Genomic DNA, 19,075 nt, shown 5'->3' with positions numbered 1-19,075 from the left:
AGATCACCATAGCGTTTTGCAACAAATCAGCCCTAGCGTTTTGCAGTTCATCTACATGAAGCATCAGCACTCCATATTCAGCATTTAGCCAATGTATCAGCACTTGTGCAAGTAATCAAAGCAAGTACTTGCTCTGGCAACAAAGCAAGGGGATCCTTGAGGGTGGTTAGGACCCAACATGCAGTGTCATGAAGTAAAGTAACCTTGTGTTTGTGCGAAGTACTAGATCAGAGTTAAACTCCCTAAACCTTTCGCTACACCTAATTGAGAAGTGAATTGAATACGGAGTGCCGAGATTTACTATATCAAGATATTTGTGAACATCAGTGCAGTCTAGATGTCATGGCTAAATAAGTCAAATGATCACGGTTCATGTCTAAGATCTCAACGGGGATAGTGATGTAAATGTGATTATGATTGTTCAGCGACTTGTGTCTTTGTGCCAATGCATGGTTTGACGTGGTCAAATGCATGTAAACATAGAGTCACTGTCTACTAAGCTATTTTCTGTTTACTTTCTGTTTTGCAAATGTAATTGAGAACAATTATTCTTCATTCAAAGGGGAGGGGGGGGGGGGGGGGGGGGGGGATGTCACAAAAGAGATGACATGGCAACAAGACCCGCCAACTGGGGCAGAAAGAGAGAGATTGTAAAGAGCTAACGCAGCAATGGCCGTACGGTGCTGAAGTGGCAACCAGGGGGCCTGGGTGTCACAAAAAAGATGACATGGCAACAAGACCCACCAACTCGGGCAAAAAGAGAGAGATCGTAAAGAGCTAACGTGGCAATGGTTGTACGGTGCTGATGTGGCAACCCATAAAACACGGTGCAACTTACGCAAGAGCTACATGGCAGGATGGAAAGTGTGAGCCCATTGTTTGGCACTCCACTTTTTTGCAAATGCTTTTGGATGCAAGTTATCTATGGCAGTTTCTTTTAGACTTGGATGCTTTTCCACCAAGGGCCTTTAAAAATGAGCCTTGGGGGTCAATTCTAGCGAATCAGTACATGGTTTAACATTTGCAAAGTGACACCCCGGTAGTTGTACTCTGTGGATTACTTAATATAAAAAGAAGTATCAAAAGGGGTGGCACACTTTGGGGCCATTACATCTAGAAGTGGAACTCTTGCCACTTCGTGTCGCGACTACACATGTGATGTTCTCTTTTCCAAGTTCAAGTGTTTTCTGTTTCAGTGCAATTTGGTGATTGTTGCACAATGATTTACCGCATTGTCCATGCCAAGCCGGTTACAGGTAAACAAAAATAGCCTCTGCCACAAATAACACACTGCCAAGCTAGAAATCAAAATTCAAAATATTCTAAGCCACTAGGCCACAACAAAGAAAACACACCAACAGAAACCCGTAGCTCGGGTTACACCCATATGAGGACAAGCTAGCACCTCAAGACTATGTGTTTCAAACCACTGTGTATTGTCCTAGCCTCAAAGGCCCTCAGTGAGCACTCCACTAGCCATAGTCATCACTCCCAAATGAGGTGGAGAGTCCGTTTTGTAAGTGACCTGCCATACTGGTCGGGTGCACACTAATGTCCAATCAGATATTAGACACCCATTTTGTATATGTCGTAGATTAGTATCTCCTATTCTATAAGCACTACACCTATAGGATAATACTAACCATAAAAGATGGTAAATGTTGTATATTATCACCTATGCACACTTCGTAGAAAAACTACAATACAGAAATACATTTGAAACCAAGCTCTGCAACTTGACATCAATAGACTTGGAGGCATACAGAAAACCTACATCAAATGTGCATAAAGAACCCCTGTTTATGTCAAAGTCGCCGATGCGGACGCTAGAGACCATGGGGAGTGAGCACGGGGGAGAGAGAGAGAGAGAGAGAGAGAGTCTCCTGAACCAATCAACCTTGGCAATGAGTAACTAAATGTGTATACAATGGAGGCAAGGGGTTGCTTATATAGCAATCCCTGTAAATTGCCCTACCCAAGACTTTGACAAATAAGTAAAATAAATACCTAAAAGCCAAACTAAATAATGGGATCACATTGGGCAGTTCACTTGAGATGCCAAAACTTTAACACCCTCTCTGCAGCTCATAGTAGACATCAATAGTGAGACCAAGTCAATGAAGAAGCTACCATGGACACTCCAGCACCGGCCGGGATACTGGATACACCTCGGTGTTGCTCTCCTCAACTTTGTACATGAAAGTAATGCCATCTTGAGCATCGGTTGCCTTTGTAGAAACTTTGAAATGTAGACCATACTACGTCCAATAATCCCCATTCGTGAACTGTGAACACATCACGTCCAAAATATAAAACTCCAAGATAATGAACTATTGGAACACATCCTGTCCATGATCCGACCAACAACAATGAATTGGCTAGCCCATCCATAGTGTTTTAGACGTCTGATTGGTTCCCTACCAGGTGCATGTGCCTTGAACTCCAACCTACGCGTCCAAACACCAATAACTTGAACTCCAACACAAGGGTCCAAATTAATTAGAGGGAGCATGGCTTGCCACTCACAAGCCTCTCTCTGGCTGAAGCTAGTGGTGACACCTGAAATTTGACTAGAAATCGGACGTCGAGGTCACTATGGCCACCGCCACGAGTGCCATGTCGATCTCCTCTGCCAAATCTTTATTACCATAATCTTTGTCCAGCTTGCCTTTATCCTTGTCTATCTGTGAGTTCCTATTTTTGCCTTTGGCTTCAAACTCTCAAGCCAAACAAAGCGTCAAATCACAATCATGATTGTGGTCGTACCTTTCGGGTACCGAGGCAGCTAATTGAGTCTGGTACGGCCATCCTTGTCCAACTGACCTTTGTTGTTGTTCTCTAACAAACTCTGCCATTTGCTTTTGACTTCTCAAACTTGAACCAAACAATTTGCCAAGTTCCTTGAGAACTGTGCCAGTGCATAGGCCGCTAAATGGATATTGACGATCCGTTATCCATAGCCACTTGTTGCTTTTGGTTGTTGTCGTCGTGGGTGCTCGAGCAAGGGGAGGCCATTTTGAATTTGCAAGAACTGGAAACTCGTACTCCTTGCACTCCAAGAGCTGCAAAATTCCTCCAAACCGCACCAAAATCTCCAAGCAATTCCACTCCTCTCTGGTACTTCCAAGCCGCTCCACAAAATCTGCTATCCTTGTCTTCAACTCCAACCTGCTTACCTCTCCCAAGCCGCTCCACACCCTCTCTTTTGATTCCTACTCCCAGGCCATGGCTGCTCCTCATAACTCTCCCAACACTTGTGACGCCCTCTTGGGCTCCAAGTTATCGAGGCAAAGCTGCCCACAACGTTTTGAAATGCTGGCAACGATCAAGGCAGCGCTGGAGGAAAAGGGCACGTCCCCACGCCTGGCCGTTGGCTCCACGTTTTAAAACACTGGGACTGGCAGGCAGGGGAGGGAAGGTGGTGCCACAAAGGGCTGCCTCTGCAGTGCGTTTCAAAACGCAGATAGGAGGGGTGGGGCGCCGTTGACAGGGCACGTTTCAAAACGCAAGACACAAGGGCTAGGCGCCGCCAGGTGCTGTCGCTGTACAACGTTTCGAAACGCTGCAGTGCAAAGGGGGATCGACAACAGCAACAGGCTCTGAAAGCCAGCGTTTCAAAACGCTGCAGGGTGCTGCTCCTTCTTCCGGTTGCTCTTCTCCGGGCTGCTCCTTCACGCCAAGGCCTTCAAGGAGCACACAGCTCTGATACCATGTCAAAGTCGACGATGCAGAAGCGTAGAGACCAAGGAGAGAGAGAGAGAGAGAGAGAGAGAGAGAGAGAGAGAGAGAGAGAGAGAGAGTCTCCTGAACCAATCAACCTTGGCAATGAATAATTGAATGTGTATACAATGGAGGCAAGGGGTTGCTTATATAGCAATCCCAGTAAATTTCCCTACCCAAGACTTTGACAAATAAGTAAAATAAATACCTGAAAGCCAAACTAAATAATGGGATCACATTGGGCAATTCACTTGAGATGCCTAAACTTTACCAATGCAATCTGATTAAAGCATCACAATAAAGAGATGCATGGAACTAGCAAGTGTTAACACAGATAGCACATATTCAAGGTGACTAGACCCCCAAAGTAACTAAGAAATGATTTAGAAGGTTAGTCTAGGGAAATGGAGCATGTTGTGTTCACAATAAACTAGCATTTACCAAAAGACCAACATGAATAATCTTGCAGTGATACTAACCTGTTCTTCTTCTTTACTCATGTGCTTGCAGAGAGTAGTTTGTATAGCTTCTGTGCAGCATATAAGGTCTCTGCGCAATTTTTGTGATGGATTGAACTCTTCTTTTATTGCAGAATTAAGCAATACCAGCATCTGGTCAAACAGATCACTCTCCTCCTTGTGCTCTAAAGAATATGTCTGTGCTATATTCTTAACTCGACTGTCAAGGGCTGGAAAAATTACCTGTGAAGCTTGCAAACATTGCTTAAGTTAAAAGCTGCTCATTTGAGTTTCAAGGTAAGGCAAATGACAAGTCAACTTAATGCTTAATTATCTCTGAGCTACAGTAGAACACTGTTGAGTTACCCTAGAAATTACCTCCATATAAATAGAAAGCCAAACAGTCGTAAAAAGTTACATAGAGATTCAAGAAAATACCCAAACACTAATCGCTCGTGCACTAAGAAAAAGCTTACTTTAAAAAGTATTATCAATGATATAAATACTATGAGCTTTATATTTCGCAGCACATACCTCCAGAGGTTCCAAAAGGTCTGATACGATCTGTACCAAAGGTAAAAACACTTGCAGAATACACAGTTTGAGAAACATTGATGCTCGTTTGTGAAATGACCAGTTTTGATCATACGGATCATACTTTCTCTACATGCACAGTTATGAGTGCACGCAAAAAGTATCACTTAAGAAACCGATGCAATGAAGATGTACGTGCTCGACCTCATTCAAAACTTCAACAAACAAGGTAGAATTGCAAGAACATCAAAAATACATTGAAAAGTTGGAGCTTTGCACAACCCAAAGAAAAGAGCAAAAGAAAGAAGCAATAATCAAGATGTAAATACTTTCTTTTCTTTTGGGCAATAAAAGGAGCTGTATACTGTGTACAAAGAGACCTCTGGGGATGCTCAACGGGCCTATCAGCCAGGGGAAGTGCAGATCGGAAAGAACAGTATGATTGCTATGTATACATCAAGGTGGCATGTAGGAAGAGTGCAGAATAAACCACTGAGGAGGTGCATAACACCAGGTGATGTGCCCCTGATCCAGACTGAAAAGCCCGAAGGAAAGAGTATCTACGCTGCTCTGCTGCCTTTGAAGAGCCTGCTGAAGTATCCCACTGGCTGCGAAGAGTATGCAGCAGCTCAGTCCAAATAACTGTCGAGGTGGTGGATGTCAGTGAAGACTGTGACCCCAAAATGTCAGCACAACAAGCCATCCACATAGTCGATAATGTGAGGCTACAGATCATGATAAAAACTGCATTCAACCGATGGAGGTCAAACTGATGTACACTAGGTGGAAGTATCTGAAGAGTGCCTCTTCTATATCCCAAGGATGTGAGCAAGAAAACCAGATCTAGGCTGTAAAGCTTATTATTATGATGAAGAAAGACAACTACAAGATGCCAAGGCACATTAACTTCAAGTTAAACTGTGTGCTTAAGGCACTCGGTTACGCATAACGCAGGCAAGAGGCAGAATAAACCACTGAGGAGGTGCGTAACACCAGGTGATGTGTCCCTGATCCAGACTGAAACATCCGAAGGAAAGAGTATCGACGCTGCTCTGCTGCCTTTGAAGAGCCTGCTGAAGTATCCCACTGGCTGCGAAGAGTATGCAGCAGCTCAGTCCAAATAACTGTCGAGGTGGTGGATGTCAGTGAAGACTGTGACCCCAGAATGTCAGCACAACGAGCCTTCCACATAGACCATAATGTGAGGCTACAGATCATGATAAAAACTGCATTCAGCGGATGGAGGTCAAACCGAAGTACACTGGGTGGAAGTATCGGAAGAGAGCCTCTTCTATATCCCAAGGATGTGAGCAAGAAAACCGGATCATGGCTCTAAAGCTTACTATTATGATGAAGAAAGACAACTACAAGATGCCAAGGCACATTACCTTCAAGATCAAGAGTGTGCTTAAGGCACTAGGTTAACCGTTAAGCATAACGCAGGCAAGAGGCAGAGATCCATCGAAATAGCTACATAGAATGTATTACAAGTACATGAGTTGAGCATACAATAGCTACATAAAATGTATTACAAGTACATGAGTTGAGCATATCCATTCATCACCATAGGAGACCCAACGGTAGCTTTTATGGTGCAAAACAATATTCTTGGAGGATGCAAATACAACTTGTCCCCATAGAAAAGCCATGTTGAGCACCAGTAACCACGTGAAATAATGGATTGTAGACCACACTACGTCCAAGATTCCCCATTCATTGAGCTATGAGCGCATCACGACCAAGAATCTTTAAGACAATGAACGTAGGAACACACTCTGTCAATAATCCTTCCAACACCAATGAATTATGTGCACAACATCAAAAGTGTTTTGTCTCCATCAAGTTGGTTCCGTGCCAAATGCCATGTACTCTAAACTGCAACACACGGGTCGGGTCCAAATACTGATGAATTTTGAACTAACACACAGGTCCAGATCAAGTTTTGGGAGCACCACTTGCCCCTCTCTGCCGCTAATGTGCCTCTCTCTGACTGTGAAACATGATGCAGCACCTACCAAAGGGCTAAAAAGCTGAGACCTTTGCCAATGAGGTCTTCGCCACACTAGCAGACTCCATAGGCATTTCATCAGAACCCTCTACTTGTGCCTCTTGATGCGGGCACCACTAGCCAAGCAATAAAAACAAGAGCTCTGCAATTCGCATCAAGAATGCCAAGCATATATTGCAAGAACAATAGGGTATCATCACCATACTCCAAATTACCAAATCTAGCTCCTCTCCTAGAGGCATGCTCAAACCTTTGAAAACAAGCTCCTGAGCTCTGAGAAAAACTGACAAAGCCTCTACCACAAATAAGAACAAGTATGGTGCTAGTGGGTAACAATGTCGCACAGATCTACAGTGTCGATGTTTGCTCTATTCCGACGTGGGTTGAGTCACTTGATACCTCAGAGCGTACTTTTGAGGATACTTCTCTTTCAGAGGGGGCTTCCAGGTTATTATCTTCAGTCGATTACCGGTGCTCCATTCAGCGGAGTACCGTGCATGGTGTCTTTCAGTCCTAGGTTTTCCTTGCCCATTTCTTGCGGTTTTGGATGATGTGCTTTAGCCCACAATGCAATTATTATCTTGGCGGATGTTTTCCCTAAGCCATTGGTGGTTGCCCCGTCTTTCGGATTTGTGGTGTGACGGTTGCTCTTCACAGTGCACCCGAGCAGTGGTTCCTATGCCTCGTCTTCCAGATTGATCCTTGGAGACTGTACCATATAGGACAAACCTACTTCCCTTATAGTTAGACCGGCATGTTCTCTTTTGTACAGGTGGATGTGGTCCTTCTCGGACTAGGAACCAGTTACGGTTAGCCATGGCATTCTTCAAAGACGGGAGACAGTTTTCTTGGTTCTCCCAGATTTGGTTCCAAGTTCCACAGGTATATCATTATTATCATATTTTCCTTTTAGATTCACCTATCCTTGGTGATCCAGTTACAAAGGCAGAGACTGTTGGAGAGTTATGACAGTTATCCATGGTCCGGGTGTTCTCCCTTCAGAGGGGGATATGGAGCCAGCCTGGGAGTCGGTTTCTGCGGACTACTTCCTTTCAGTTCTGGTGGTTCCATGTGCAGCAGACAGGATTGACAGTCTATTTGGTTGCTTTCTATTGCACCCTGTTCTTCTCTTTCAAAACTTGGGAGCAGGATCTTCCTTTGATCTTGCCGTGTTAGCTGCAGTCTCAGTATTGATGTGTGTTTCCCTTTCTGCTGCATGTTTGTTCCCGATTCACTTTGAGAGTGGGGTGATATTCTCTCATGTGGTGTTCTAGACAGATCAGTTACAGTTTCATTCTCAATTCCAATGAAGTTCCTTCAGATATAGTTTGCAGATCATCATTCTATATGGTGGTTGGTGCAGTTCTTAGTTCCTCATCATCGGACATATAGTTCCATAATAGCCTCGGATTGTTCCCTTCCCTTGGACTTCTGTCGCAGCTTGGAATTTCTTTTGGCATGTGGTATATGACCGGAGGTGCAGATTTCCGACTCTTTCCTCGAGGGTGGAGTACTTCACAGTTGGGAAATAATCCGAATACCATTCTTTTTTATGCCTTTTACCCTTAAATCGGATGTATACTCTTGGAGCGGTCAGCAGCAGTACCTTCTGCAAATGCTGGTTGTGCAACGTGTGAGTCGGTTGGCTTGAGGAGAATCTTCATAGAGCTGGATTTACTTTCAGCAAACAACATTATACTTCCCGGACGTCTTTCGGGAGTAGCGGTTGGATGGTATACCGGCAAGGTACCATTCAACCTCGGAGTTATGTAGCAGATATCCTCGTCCACAAAACCCTCTCTTTACAGTTGCACGTTGCTCACTCCAGCTCCTTGGATCCGTTTCTCATCCAGGATCTGAGAGGGGGTGTTAGAGTTCATATTCCCGTCCGGTGGTAGCTCCGATGTCTCCCACGAGCAGATTAGGGAGTGAGATTGTTTTGTGGCTGTGCCCGACCAGTGTGAGGTTGTTCTCTCATGTCGGTCATGTCTAGCCATGTTTAGCTCGAGTTTTGGCTCAGTTCCATGTCCTTGCATGCTCCTCATGCCCTAGGTATTTTTTCCCCTTGAGCCTATGGACATATGGTGCCACTTTCCACCCTTCCCCTATTTTCCCCCATTTATTATGATCGTGGGGCTGGAGGAGTGGGTCGGGCACGCTTCTGTCAGCCCTATATAGGCAGCCAGGGAGCGTTTACTTCTGCACATGCAGATCAGCCCCAGACAGCGTGCAGAGGAGGGGCAGCCCAGCGTTTTAGGGCAGCACCCTCACCAGCGTTTTTGGTGCAGCCAGCAGTCAGCAAAGGAACAGCAGCCCAGCGTTTCCATTGGGCAGCAGAAGCATTGCTCGAAGTTCATCTCTATGGTGCAGTACCACCGCAGGGCAGCCCTTCACAGGCTTTGTGCCCATGCTATAATCAGTTTCCTCGACCGAGAGGAGATGCACCAGATCTATGCTCTCAGAGCATGTTGGAGGTGATGCACATGTCAAGGCCGTGTCAGTGATGAAGAGGCAGCAGGAGCCAAGCTCAACAAGCAACTTCTCAAGCAAGACCCTTGGTGGACTTTCCTCCAAGCAAAGACATCATCGCCAAAGACCACCTTTCCTAGAGTTTTTCTCATCAGCATCAGCCTGGCGTTCTTCATCATGAGGATCATCGCCTAGCATCACAGATACAGAGCATTTGCAGCAGATCTTCACCGCAAGAAGTCCCAGCACCTATCCAGATTGCACCCCTAGCGTTTTTGGGCATTCTAGCGTTTGCAGCTTTCAACCTTTACAGCTTTTAGCCCTTGGCGATTTTCAGCAGAAGAAAGACCATCAGATTCAGCCCCAAGAACCTCAGTTTTCACCCTAAAGTAGATGCAGATTTTAAGCCATAAAGACCAAAAAATTCAGCGTTTTCCATAGCGTTTTCGGCAACAGCAGATTTCAGCCCATAGCGTTTTTGGACAGCAAATAAAAGATTGCAGATTTCAGCCCTTAGGTCGGTGTCGTCGTCATCGTCAACATAGCCTAGACTTGCATCAGTCACATGCATTTCCATTGTACCAGTTTGTGCAATCAATAGTAGACCACTCTCACCGACGAGAGTGAGGCCTTCGGAGGAGGGTTTTACGTCTGGTGTCGTATTTCTCTTCTCTCTCTATCTCTCAGTCTCATACACTTGCACGCATAGTGTCCATTCACTTGTTTGTGATCATTGCATTCTCTCATTAAGAACGGAAGGCTCTCCCTTCCATAAGAATAAAAGGAACCTTGAGCACAGTTCGGAGCACTCATCTTCAGCAAAGTTAAAACATTCATTCCGCTGCACCTTACATTGGTGTCAGAGCTTTGGCAGTGTTCTGTATCACTCAACGAAAGAACCACAAGAATCACAAGAATTTTTTTTGCTTGTTGCGGTCGCACGAACCCAAGTTCGCTTAGGCGTGTCGATTCCTAATCGTGTTTTTGAAGAGTGACATGAATCCCAAGAAAGAAGGGCTTGTCCAGCCTCTCCTTGTGTCTCTTTTCACTCACTGAGAGCAGACCGTGCACTTAGCGGCCGGCCAATCGACATGAGGTGGGAAAAAGCAACCTTGGTGTGAGCGCAAGGCCGCCAAGGGATGCGCCCGCAGGAAGGAGTAGAACTCGGGTGAAGAGAAGATCCTTCTCAAACACGGTTTGCAAGCGAAAGAAAACCTCAAGAACCTCAAGAACCCAAGAACCCAAGACCCTCAAGAACCAAGTTCCTCGTGAACTTAAGAACCAGAGATCATAGTGCACTGTCATCACCCGAAGCAGAATGGATACTTCGCATACAGGTGGTGAGCATGAGAGAGGCGACAAAGAGTTCTCCCCACCAAGAGATTTTTCCGACCCTCCCCCTTCTCCATCTACGCCACGAGTTGTACCAACTTCCATGGAGGTGATGGATCGAGTCAATGTTGGACATGATGGCCCAACAACAAGAAGCCAATCGCGAAGCGACTCGCCTTGCGCTAGCACAACAAGAAGCAAATCGCATTGCTTTAGAATGGGAGCGCGATGAACGAAAAGAAAGAAAAGCACAAAGAAAGGAGGAACGGGAAGCTCAAAAAGCGGCCTTGGAGGTCGAGCGTGAAGCTCAAAGAGGACTACGCACTCAAGAATTCGTTCAACAAGTACTTGCCTCGAGGTCTAAACAAACCAAAGATCGTGGGAGTTCCTCAAGTGGCACAAGCCACGATGCAGACTCGAACAATCCAGTCACAGAGAAGTTGACTTTCAGTAAGTATGATGGTAAGATGGATGCTACGGTTATTCATTCTTGGTTGCATCAATTTAATGCTTATTTTGCGACAACTAAGAAGACGGGGAATAGCAAGGTTTTGACGACAGCTATGTACCTTGCTGGTGATGCCATCAATTGGTACCACGCATGGCAAGAGGCACAGTTAACCGTGCACCTAGAGGAAGCCGACGAATTCACGCCCCTTTCCTTCAATTGGGCTGATTTCCAAGACAAGCTCAAGGCGTGGTTTATGCCACCTCAGTACCTCGCACGATTGAAGGACGATTGGCACGCTCTCAAGCAAAATGGTATGCCGCATATGTCTTTTTCTGTTCCTGTTTTGCAGCTAGGTATCCAATTACGCAAGTCAGATGATGAACGCAAAGAGGCATTCCTTTATGGATTGGAGGAGTATATCAAGTACGATGTCGAGGTGCTCAATCCAATCGATCTCAACAACACGGTAGCGATTGCTCTCGCACAGGAGATGAAGCACATCAAGGGAAAGCCTAAGGAGACCAAGACTTCCACAAGTACCTCGCAGAATTCTCAGAACCCTCAGAACGGTAAGAACGGTAACTCTTCTAACCAATCTTCCAACAGTCTCTCAGAAAAGAATTCTTCCAATGAACCTAAGGGTAAGGCTAACACAATTGCTAAACCTAAGCTTACTCCATATGAAAAGGTAGCACAAGGAATTGTAGGAGGATACATCACGTCGGAAGACCAAAGCACTTATTCTAAGGAAGGTCGTTGTTTTCATTGTCACATTAAGTGTCACATAAAAAGAACATGTCCTAAGCTTGAATCGAATGAATCGAATGAATCTAAAGAATCCACAGAACCCACTTTCTCTGTCAATGCAATTAATGATAACACGAGTGTGCCCCAAGTTTCTCATGACCCTCCCATTGATGATTCTCTCATTAAATGTTATGGTTATATGTCAGGGCAGCGTTTTGTCATATTGTTTGACCCAAGTAGTATGCATGATGTGATCAGTCCCTCTCTTGTTGAGAAAGCCCACCTAGAAGCTAGTCAGAAATCTCCTCTCGAGGTCTCTAGCTTTGTTCCCGGTATGGACTCTCTCATCACGCAGGAGTATCGTGGTGTGTTGTTTAAAATTCAACAAGCTCCTTCAGTAGAAGATTTTTTGTCTCTCCTCTCTCAGGATGTTATATGATTTTGGGCATTCGTTGGTTCCATGAGCTCAACCCTCTCATTGATTGGGAGGCTAACACTTTCACTCTCTATGCCAAAAGCGACTCTCCCATTGTCATTCGTGGAGAGGAAGTTGTTCATTCTCCCTCTCTCATTGCTAATATGCAGAACAAGATTGAAAGGATTCAAGAAAAGGAGACTCTCTCAGTCTCTTCTCAGCATGACACATAGGATTTGCATGATTATGAGAAGCATGATGATCATTTGATTGACAATGATGAGCATGATAATTTGGATGACAATGACAAGCATGATGATTTGCATGATCAAGATGTGATTTCTCACAAGCATGATGAGTTGCATGAAGAAGATGTGATTGTTCACAAGAAGGATGAGTTAGTTGATGTTTTTTCTAGCGAAGCTAACCTCGTTGCAAATACGCTCAATCACGAAGGATCGATCTTGGCTCTCGAGCCTAGGTCCAAAGAACCCACTCAGAAAGAACCCCCTCAGGAAGAATCGATCTTGGCTCTTGAGCCTAGGTCCAAAGAACCCTTACAAGAAGTATTATGTGTTCGCATGATTCATACGCACGCATTGTTCAAGTGTTTCATTCGTGATCGTTTCCTGTATTTTAATCAACGTCTTTATGTGATCCCTTTTCCTAGGCATGACATATTGTACGTTGAGCACGTTTCACTCATGAATGAGCACGAATGTATGTGGATTGTTCATGAAAAGTATGCATTCAAGGACGTCACATTCCATGTCTCTTCCTTGGCATGACACATTTGTAGAAAGAGCACATGAAAGTATGAGCACCAAGCATGGGCATTTCCGTTGTGAATTTCCACAGTTGATTCCTTTAGATCAAAAGAGAAAGATTCGATCTCATTGTTTGCGTGTGTGTGGTGAATGGTTTGGCACTCCGTCTCTTTGTTCATCTACATTGCATGCACAGTCTTTTAGGAAGACAAGATTTTTTACACTCACTTTACATGGAATAGATATGTTCATGTTTTTGTGTTGGAAATGGTTTCAGGAATTTTCAGCCATGGAGATTCTTGAAGAAAAAAGAAGCATGACACTCGACAAAGTTGAAGCATCGAAGGAGCCTCACAAGACTTTGTCTCGCTTTCGGCGCGGCCCAAAGAAGCAAGCGTTGCAGACCTTTATGAAGTTCAAGTACCGCACGACCCACACATCAGAGTGGGCCGACGAAGAGTCCCTTCCAGGATTCCGGATGCTATTGGCGATCTTCCTTGACGCCTTATAACAGTTTGGTACCAGTACCTCACTTTGAAAAGGAGGGGATGTCACGTGACACATCCAACCCTATGTGTCCGTGGACAAGCTACAGTACGACAAGGGTTCAGTCCGTCCAATCAATCTAGATTAGAGGTGATCTGGCACTTTTGTGAGTCTATTCGTAGACCGTGCATGCCCAGTCACTTAGTGTAGATGCATATCCTCTGGTTGCACACAACATGATCATAAGCATTCCCATCAGAATCCTTCAGGAGGATTTTCCAGTGCATTTAGCCTATTTTACCTATTTTTGACATATTTTACTTATTATTTTTAAGTGACTTTTGTTGGAAAGTAAGTAGGGCAAATTGAGTAAGTTTGTATATAAGCAAACCAAAGCTAGCACTAAATGGCAGAAGAGGCAGCAGGAGCCAAGCTCAACAAGCAACTTCTCAAGCAAGACCCTTGGTGGACTTTCCTCCAAGCAAAGACATCATCGCCAAAGACCACCTTTCCTAGAGTTTTTCTCATCAGCATCAGCCTGGCATTTTTCATCATGAGGATCATCGCCTAGCATCACAGATACAGAGCATTTGTAGCAGATCTTCACCGCAAGAAGTCCCAGCACCTATCCAGATTGCACCCCTAGCGTTTTTGGAGATTCTAGCGTTTGCATTTTTCAACCTTTACAGCTTTTAGCCCTTGGCGATTTTCAGCAGAAGAAAGACCATCAGATTCAGCCCCAAGAACCTCAGTTTTCACCCTACAATAGATGCAGATTTTCAGCCATAAAGACCAGGAAATTCAGCGTTTTCCATAGCGTTTTCGGAAACAGCAGATTTCAGCCCATAGCGTTTTTGGACAGCAGATAAAAGATTGAAGATTTCAGCCCTTAGGTCGGTGTCGTCATCCCCGTCGTCATCGTCGACATAGCCTAGACTTGCATCAGTCACATGCATTTCCATTGTACCAGTTTGTGCAATCAATAGTAGACCACTCTCACTGACGAGAGTGGGGCCTTCGGAGGAGGGTTTTACGACGTCTCTGGTGTCGTATTTCTCTTCTCTCTCTATCGCTCAGTCTCATACACCTGCATGCATAGTGTCCATTCACTTGTTTGTGATCATTGCATTCTCTCATTAAGAACGGAAGGCTCTCCCTTCCATAAGAACAAAAGGAACCTTGAGCACAGTTCGGAGCACTCATCTTGAGCAAAGTTAAAACATTCATTCCGCTACACCTTACAGGCAGTGTCAGTAGCAGTCGCAGTTGTGTGTGTCCTCGGGCCTATCCATTGGCATGTCAGTTCTATACCGGACCACCCTTGGTCACTTGTATGAGTAGATTGTTATCAGCATGGAGAGCCTTTCCCAGATCTCTCTCTCTCTCTCTCTCTCTCTCTCTCTCTCTCTCTCTCTCTCTTTTCTTTTTTTTTTTTTGGAAAAATCAAGGCTGTATATTACCGAGTACAATATAATCCCCAGCGGATGCCAAAATAGCCTGTCACGTGGGGTGTACAAGCTGGATGTAAGGGTGAGAGCCACTATAGTGACAACTCGACTAGTACAATCTCATGGTGGTCTGTGTGATGAGTGGAGGGGAAACCACTGAGGGGGGGCATAATGCCATGTAATCTGGCCACCTGCAAGTGTGAAAAAGAGTGGAGCTCGGGCCCAACGCCGAAGGAAGGCAAATCGTCGAGCCTCGGCTGCTCTAGATGTACCTGAAGAAGAATCCCACTACCAAATCAGGGTGTGAATGATGTCCAGCCAAATGGCAGTAAGGGTATCTTGAAGGAGCTGCGGAGCCGCACTGAGAATGTGAAGACAACGAGCTCTCCAAATATTCCATAGTGTAATGCTAGTGATGACTAAAAAGACTTCATCATGTGTCTGCGGATCCCCCTGCCATGCGATCTGTGGTAACATAGCCAAAGTCCCTCGCTGATAACCAGTCGAGGTAAGCATAAGAGCTCGATCTGTGTCTGAGCCCTCGTAGAAAAGATGCGGTCCGGGCATCGACATCAACCATGAGACAGAGCCCCAATTGAGAAATCCATGCTGAACACCGGCTCTGCTAAGTAAAAAGCAAACTGGTAGCCACACTATATGAGAGGAGGAGCATGACCAAAGACAGTGTGCAGGTGACTCATGTAGTCGCGAAGGACATCGAGTGCATAACGGATCATGACCCATAGTAGCTATCCAAGTCCCAACTGGAAGTCCTGCATGTGCAATCATCCACATGAAAAAAGAAATACGACGAGCCGCATGTAAATCCCAGATGGCTGACCAAAACTGCTGTAGATAGGCATGGGAGAGACCTGAATGTAACCAAAAACGCATACGAGTGGGCTGCTCTGGGTGTTGTCTCATCAATGCTAATCTTCCAATTCTGACAGTGTACTCAAAAAATGATACATGTGCACCGGTGGGGTTAGAGTGAGGCCAATGCCACTCTCCTAGGTCCCAATAAAGCTGAGATAGCGCACGACCCTCCCACACCCAAAGCCTCCAAAGTGCAGCATCAGCGGAAGCGAAACGGGGGTCAACACAACGACGCTTCCCGCGGGAGCCAACTACTCGTATGGCCTCCCATCGAGCGCCGGGGTGGACAAGGTGCGGAGAGGTGGTATCATATGTCAATCTAGCATGCGTCCCCTGAGAGTAGTCAGTATCAACTATGAACAGCATGGTGTCTAAACGAACTAATAAGAGAGTGCTCTGAGCGAAGAGGACTTCCCAGCCACAATGTGGAGGCATCTGAACCGTGCCTCGCATGACTGCGTCCCAGTGTGTAGGAATGGCGGAGTCAATCTCAAGCAGTCTGTCTGTTACCCTGCGACGAATGTCATAATGTTCTGCCACAAAATCTCTCTCTCTCTCTCTCTCTCTCTCTCTCTCTCTCTCTCTCTCTCTCTCTCTCTCTCTCTCTCTCTCTCTCTCTCTCTCTCTCTCTCTCTCTCTCTCATTCTCAGATGTCCCGTCTCATTCTACCTATGTGATCTCTCTTCTCCACAGGTGTGCCTTGTTCATGTGTTTGGCATTGCAGGTGTTCTAGATCGAAGTCGAGATACCCACCGGATCACAAGCCAGGTCTTGTCCTCATTGCATCTTCCGCTATCACCTTTGACACTGGCAACTCAAAGTGTGTTACGCCTATCACTGGAAAGTTGCATCTGCTTATTCAATCATATATGGACACAGAAGAATTTTACATCAAGAGTGCAATGCCTTGTTGGGAATCTCGTGGATGTTCCGTATACATAGAGTGTTCGATGTCTTCAACAAAAAGATCACCCTTCAGCATTGGGGGAAAACTCACATCCTGGATGTAAAGCTTAGAGGGGAGTTTGTCTCTATTGTATCTACTTCGGCTATCACTTCTGTAATTAAGAATCATCTTTCTGCGTACTTGATTTTTGCACGTGATGTTTCAGATAATTGTCAATCAAATTTATCTGTTTTAGATAAAGAAAGGTCAACATTTTTGCAAGAGTTTAGTGAATGTTTTTCTGATTCATTACTGTCTCAGTTGCAACCGGAGAGGCCTGAGAATCATGCGATAGATTTGGTGCCAGGTTATAGCCCACCAAACAGACCTCCCTACAAGGTTAGTGCGGCTCAACAGAAAGAGATTATGGGCCAAGTAGAGAAGCTGCTAGAGAAAGGGCTGATTCAACCTAGTTCTTCACCCTTTTGCTTCCCAGTGCTTCTAGTGCAGAAGAAGGATGGCTCTTGGCGCATGTGTATGGATTACCATGCGTCCTTCACTTGAAAGAACTGAACCAAATTGAAGGAAAGAGAGAGACACGAGAGAGAGAGAGAGAGAGAGAGAGAGAGAGAGAGAGAAGAGATGACACCGAATGTCGGGTCCCAAATCCTCAAGGGCCCCCTTGCTCTGTTGCAAGAGCAAACACTTTTTTTATTCTTGCACGATGCTGATACAATGACTAAATGCTGAGATGTTGATGCTAATGGGTATCGATGCTACCGATGTTGGGTACTGGTACTCATGGGTCTATGTCGACGACGATCATGTCGATGACGAGGTACTGATGGGTCTATGTCGGCGACGATGATGTCGACAACGAGGTATTGATGGTTATGTGGATCCCTATGCCGAGCCAAGGCATACGGGGTACTAGGTGCTAGGGAACTGTGTCGACGATTGTGACGACGACGACGCTAAGGCTGAATGCCTGAATCTGCTAACAATGTCAATGGCAACGGACTGCAACCAATGACGAGGCTAGGCTGAAATCTACGAACGCTCCAAGCTGAAAACGCTGGTTGTTCTGGCTGAATAACGATGATCATGAAGGGCTGAAAACGATGGTCTTTTGGCTGAAAAACGCTGGTCTTCAAGGGCTGGTCATGTTGAGAAAACGCTGCCTTCTGCTGGGTCATGCAGCACGGCTTGGTGCTCTGTTTTCCCGGAGTCTTCTGGTTCCAACTAGCACCCATAGGGCTCCTTATATATGTGCTAAGGGCTGGGTCGAGTAGGCAGAAAGGAAGCCCCACGACCTTGCAAAAATAGGCCGAACATAACCTCTTTAAAAATGCCATAATAAGAGGTGGTTCACATGCGGCAATTACCTGTATGCTGGAACGACAATATTGTGCAAGAAAGGGTATGCAACTATGACCGGCCTAAATATGCACGTCCAGCTAGAGGCTCACAAAGGTGCCAGGCTAGGTCCTAAGCTAATGACTCACGTAGAGCAAGTGAAGTGCACACGTGACTTTCCCCCTGTTAAGGTGAGCCACAACTGCCGAACTTCTATTCTTGGATAGTTTTTTGTTCTTTTAATGCTGACTGCTTCTAATGCATATGGATGCATAAACCGATGAAAACTCCTCCAAACAGGTGGATACTGTAGATGTTAGGTCTAGTGCGATGTAAACACCAACCACACGAGTTACTAGGTAGGCTTACTACTATCGTAGAATACCAGCCTTGGTGCTGACTCTGCCTTGCGAGCAAGTACTACCACTCGAATAGTCCTGTCGTGAAAACATTGCGTGTGAAGCTGAAAGGTAAGGGTGCTCGGAGGTGATTCTAAGGGTTTCTTGTCGACGGAAGTGGATGCACGCTACATGCGAATGCGAATGCAAAAGAGGGTTAGGGATCCTATCTCCAACTCCTTCCATATCTGCATAAGAGGCAAGTAGATCCAAGTACTCAAGATCTAGGTTCTCATGTATCCGATGTCAATCTTCCTTCAAAGACATGGCAACGAAGATGGGAGCTAATAAGTCCATGATAATCGGGACTCGAAGATTCTTTCAGGAAAAAAATCCGGGAGAGGTTTTTTTGGGTTCTTGGTTCTGCTTGGGTTCTTGATGGTTCTTGGGTTCTTGAGGTTCTTTCCTTGAGTTCGCGAAGCCGAAGCACACACACAGAGCTCTGATACCAATGTCAGGTGCAGCGGAAGTGTTTAAGGATTTAGCTCGGACCTAGTACTCCACACAAACACAAGGGTTACTTTACTTGACTTGAAAGAACTGAATTGAACTGAATGAAAGAGAGAGACACAAGAGAGAGAGAGAGAGAGAGAGAGAGAGAGACGACACTGAATGTCGGGTCCCAAACCCTCAAGGGCCCCCTTGCTTTGTTGCCAAAGCAAGTACTCTCTTTATTCTTGCACAATGTTGATGCAATGACTAAATGTTGGGATGTTGATGCTAA

General features: G+C 45.4%; 1 protein-coding gene across 2 annotated transcripts in view; it reads right to left on the bottom strand.

Annotated features, from left to right (window-relative positions):
* LOC147418821 (zinc finger protein BRUTUS-like) overlaps nt 1-19,075 on the bottom strand; it is a 94,670-nt gene that overhangs the window by 41,740 nt on the left and 33,855 nt on the right. For both annotated transcript variants that reach the window (XM_086506211.1, XM_086506210.1), the window contains exon 2: nt 4,200-4,421. In XM_086506211.1, coding sequence (XP_086362337.1) covers nt 4,200-4,421 — 222 coding nt within the window. The remainder of the gene's footprint in view (nt 1-4,199; nt 4,422-19,075) is intronic.

Source organism: Adiantum capillus-veneris, chromosome 29 (assembly GCF_014529385.1).
Source record: "Adiantum capillus-veneris isolate H3 chromosome 29, ASM1452938v2, whole genome shotgun sequence".
In the NCBI taxonomy this organism is placed as follows: Eukaryota; Viridiplantae; Streptophyta; class Polypodiopsida; order Polypodiales; family Pteridaceae; genus Adiantum; species Adiantum capillus-veneris.
The sequence above is the reverse complement of the archived record's forward strand: the minus strand, read 5'-3'. Positions and strand labels throughout refer to the sequence as shown.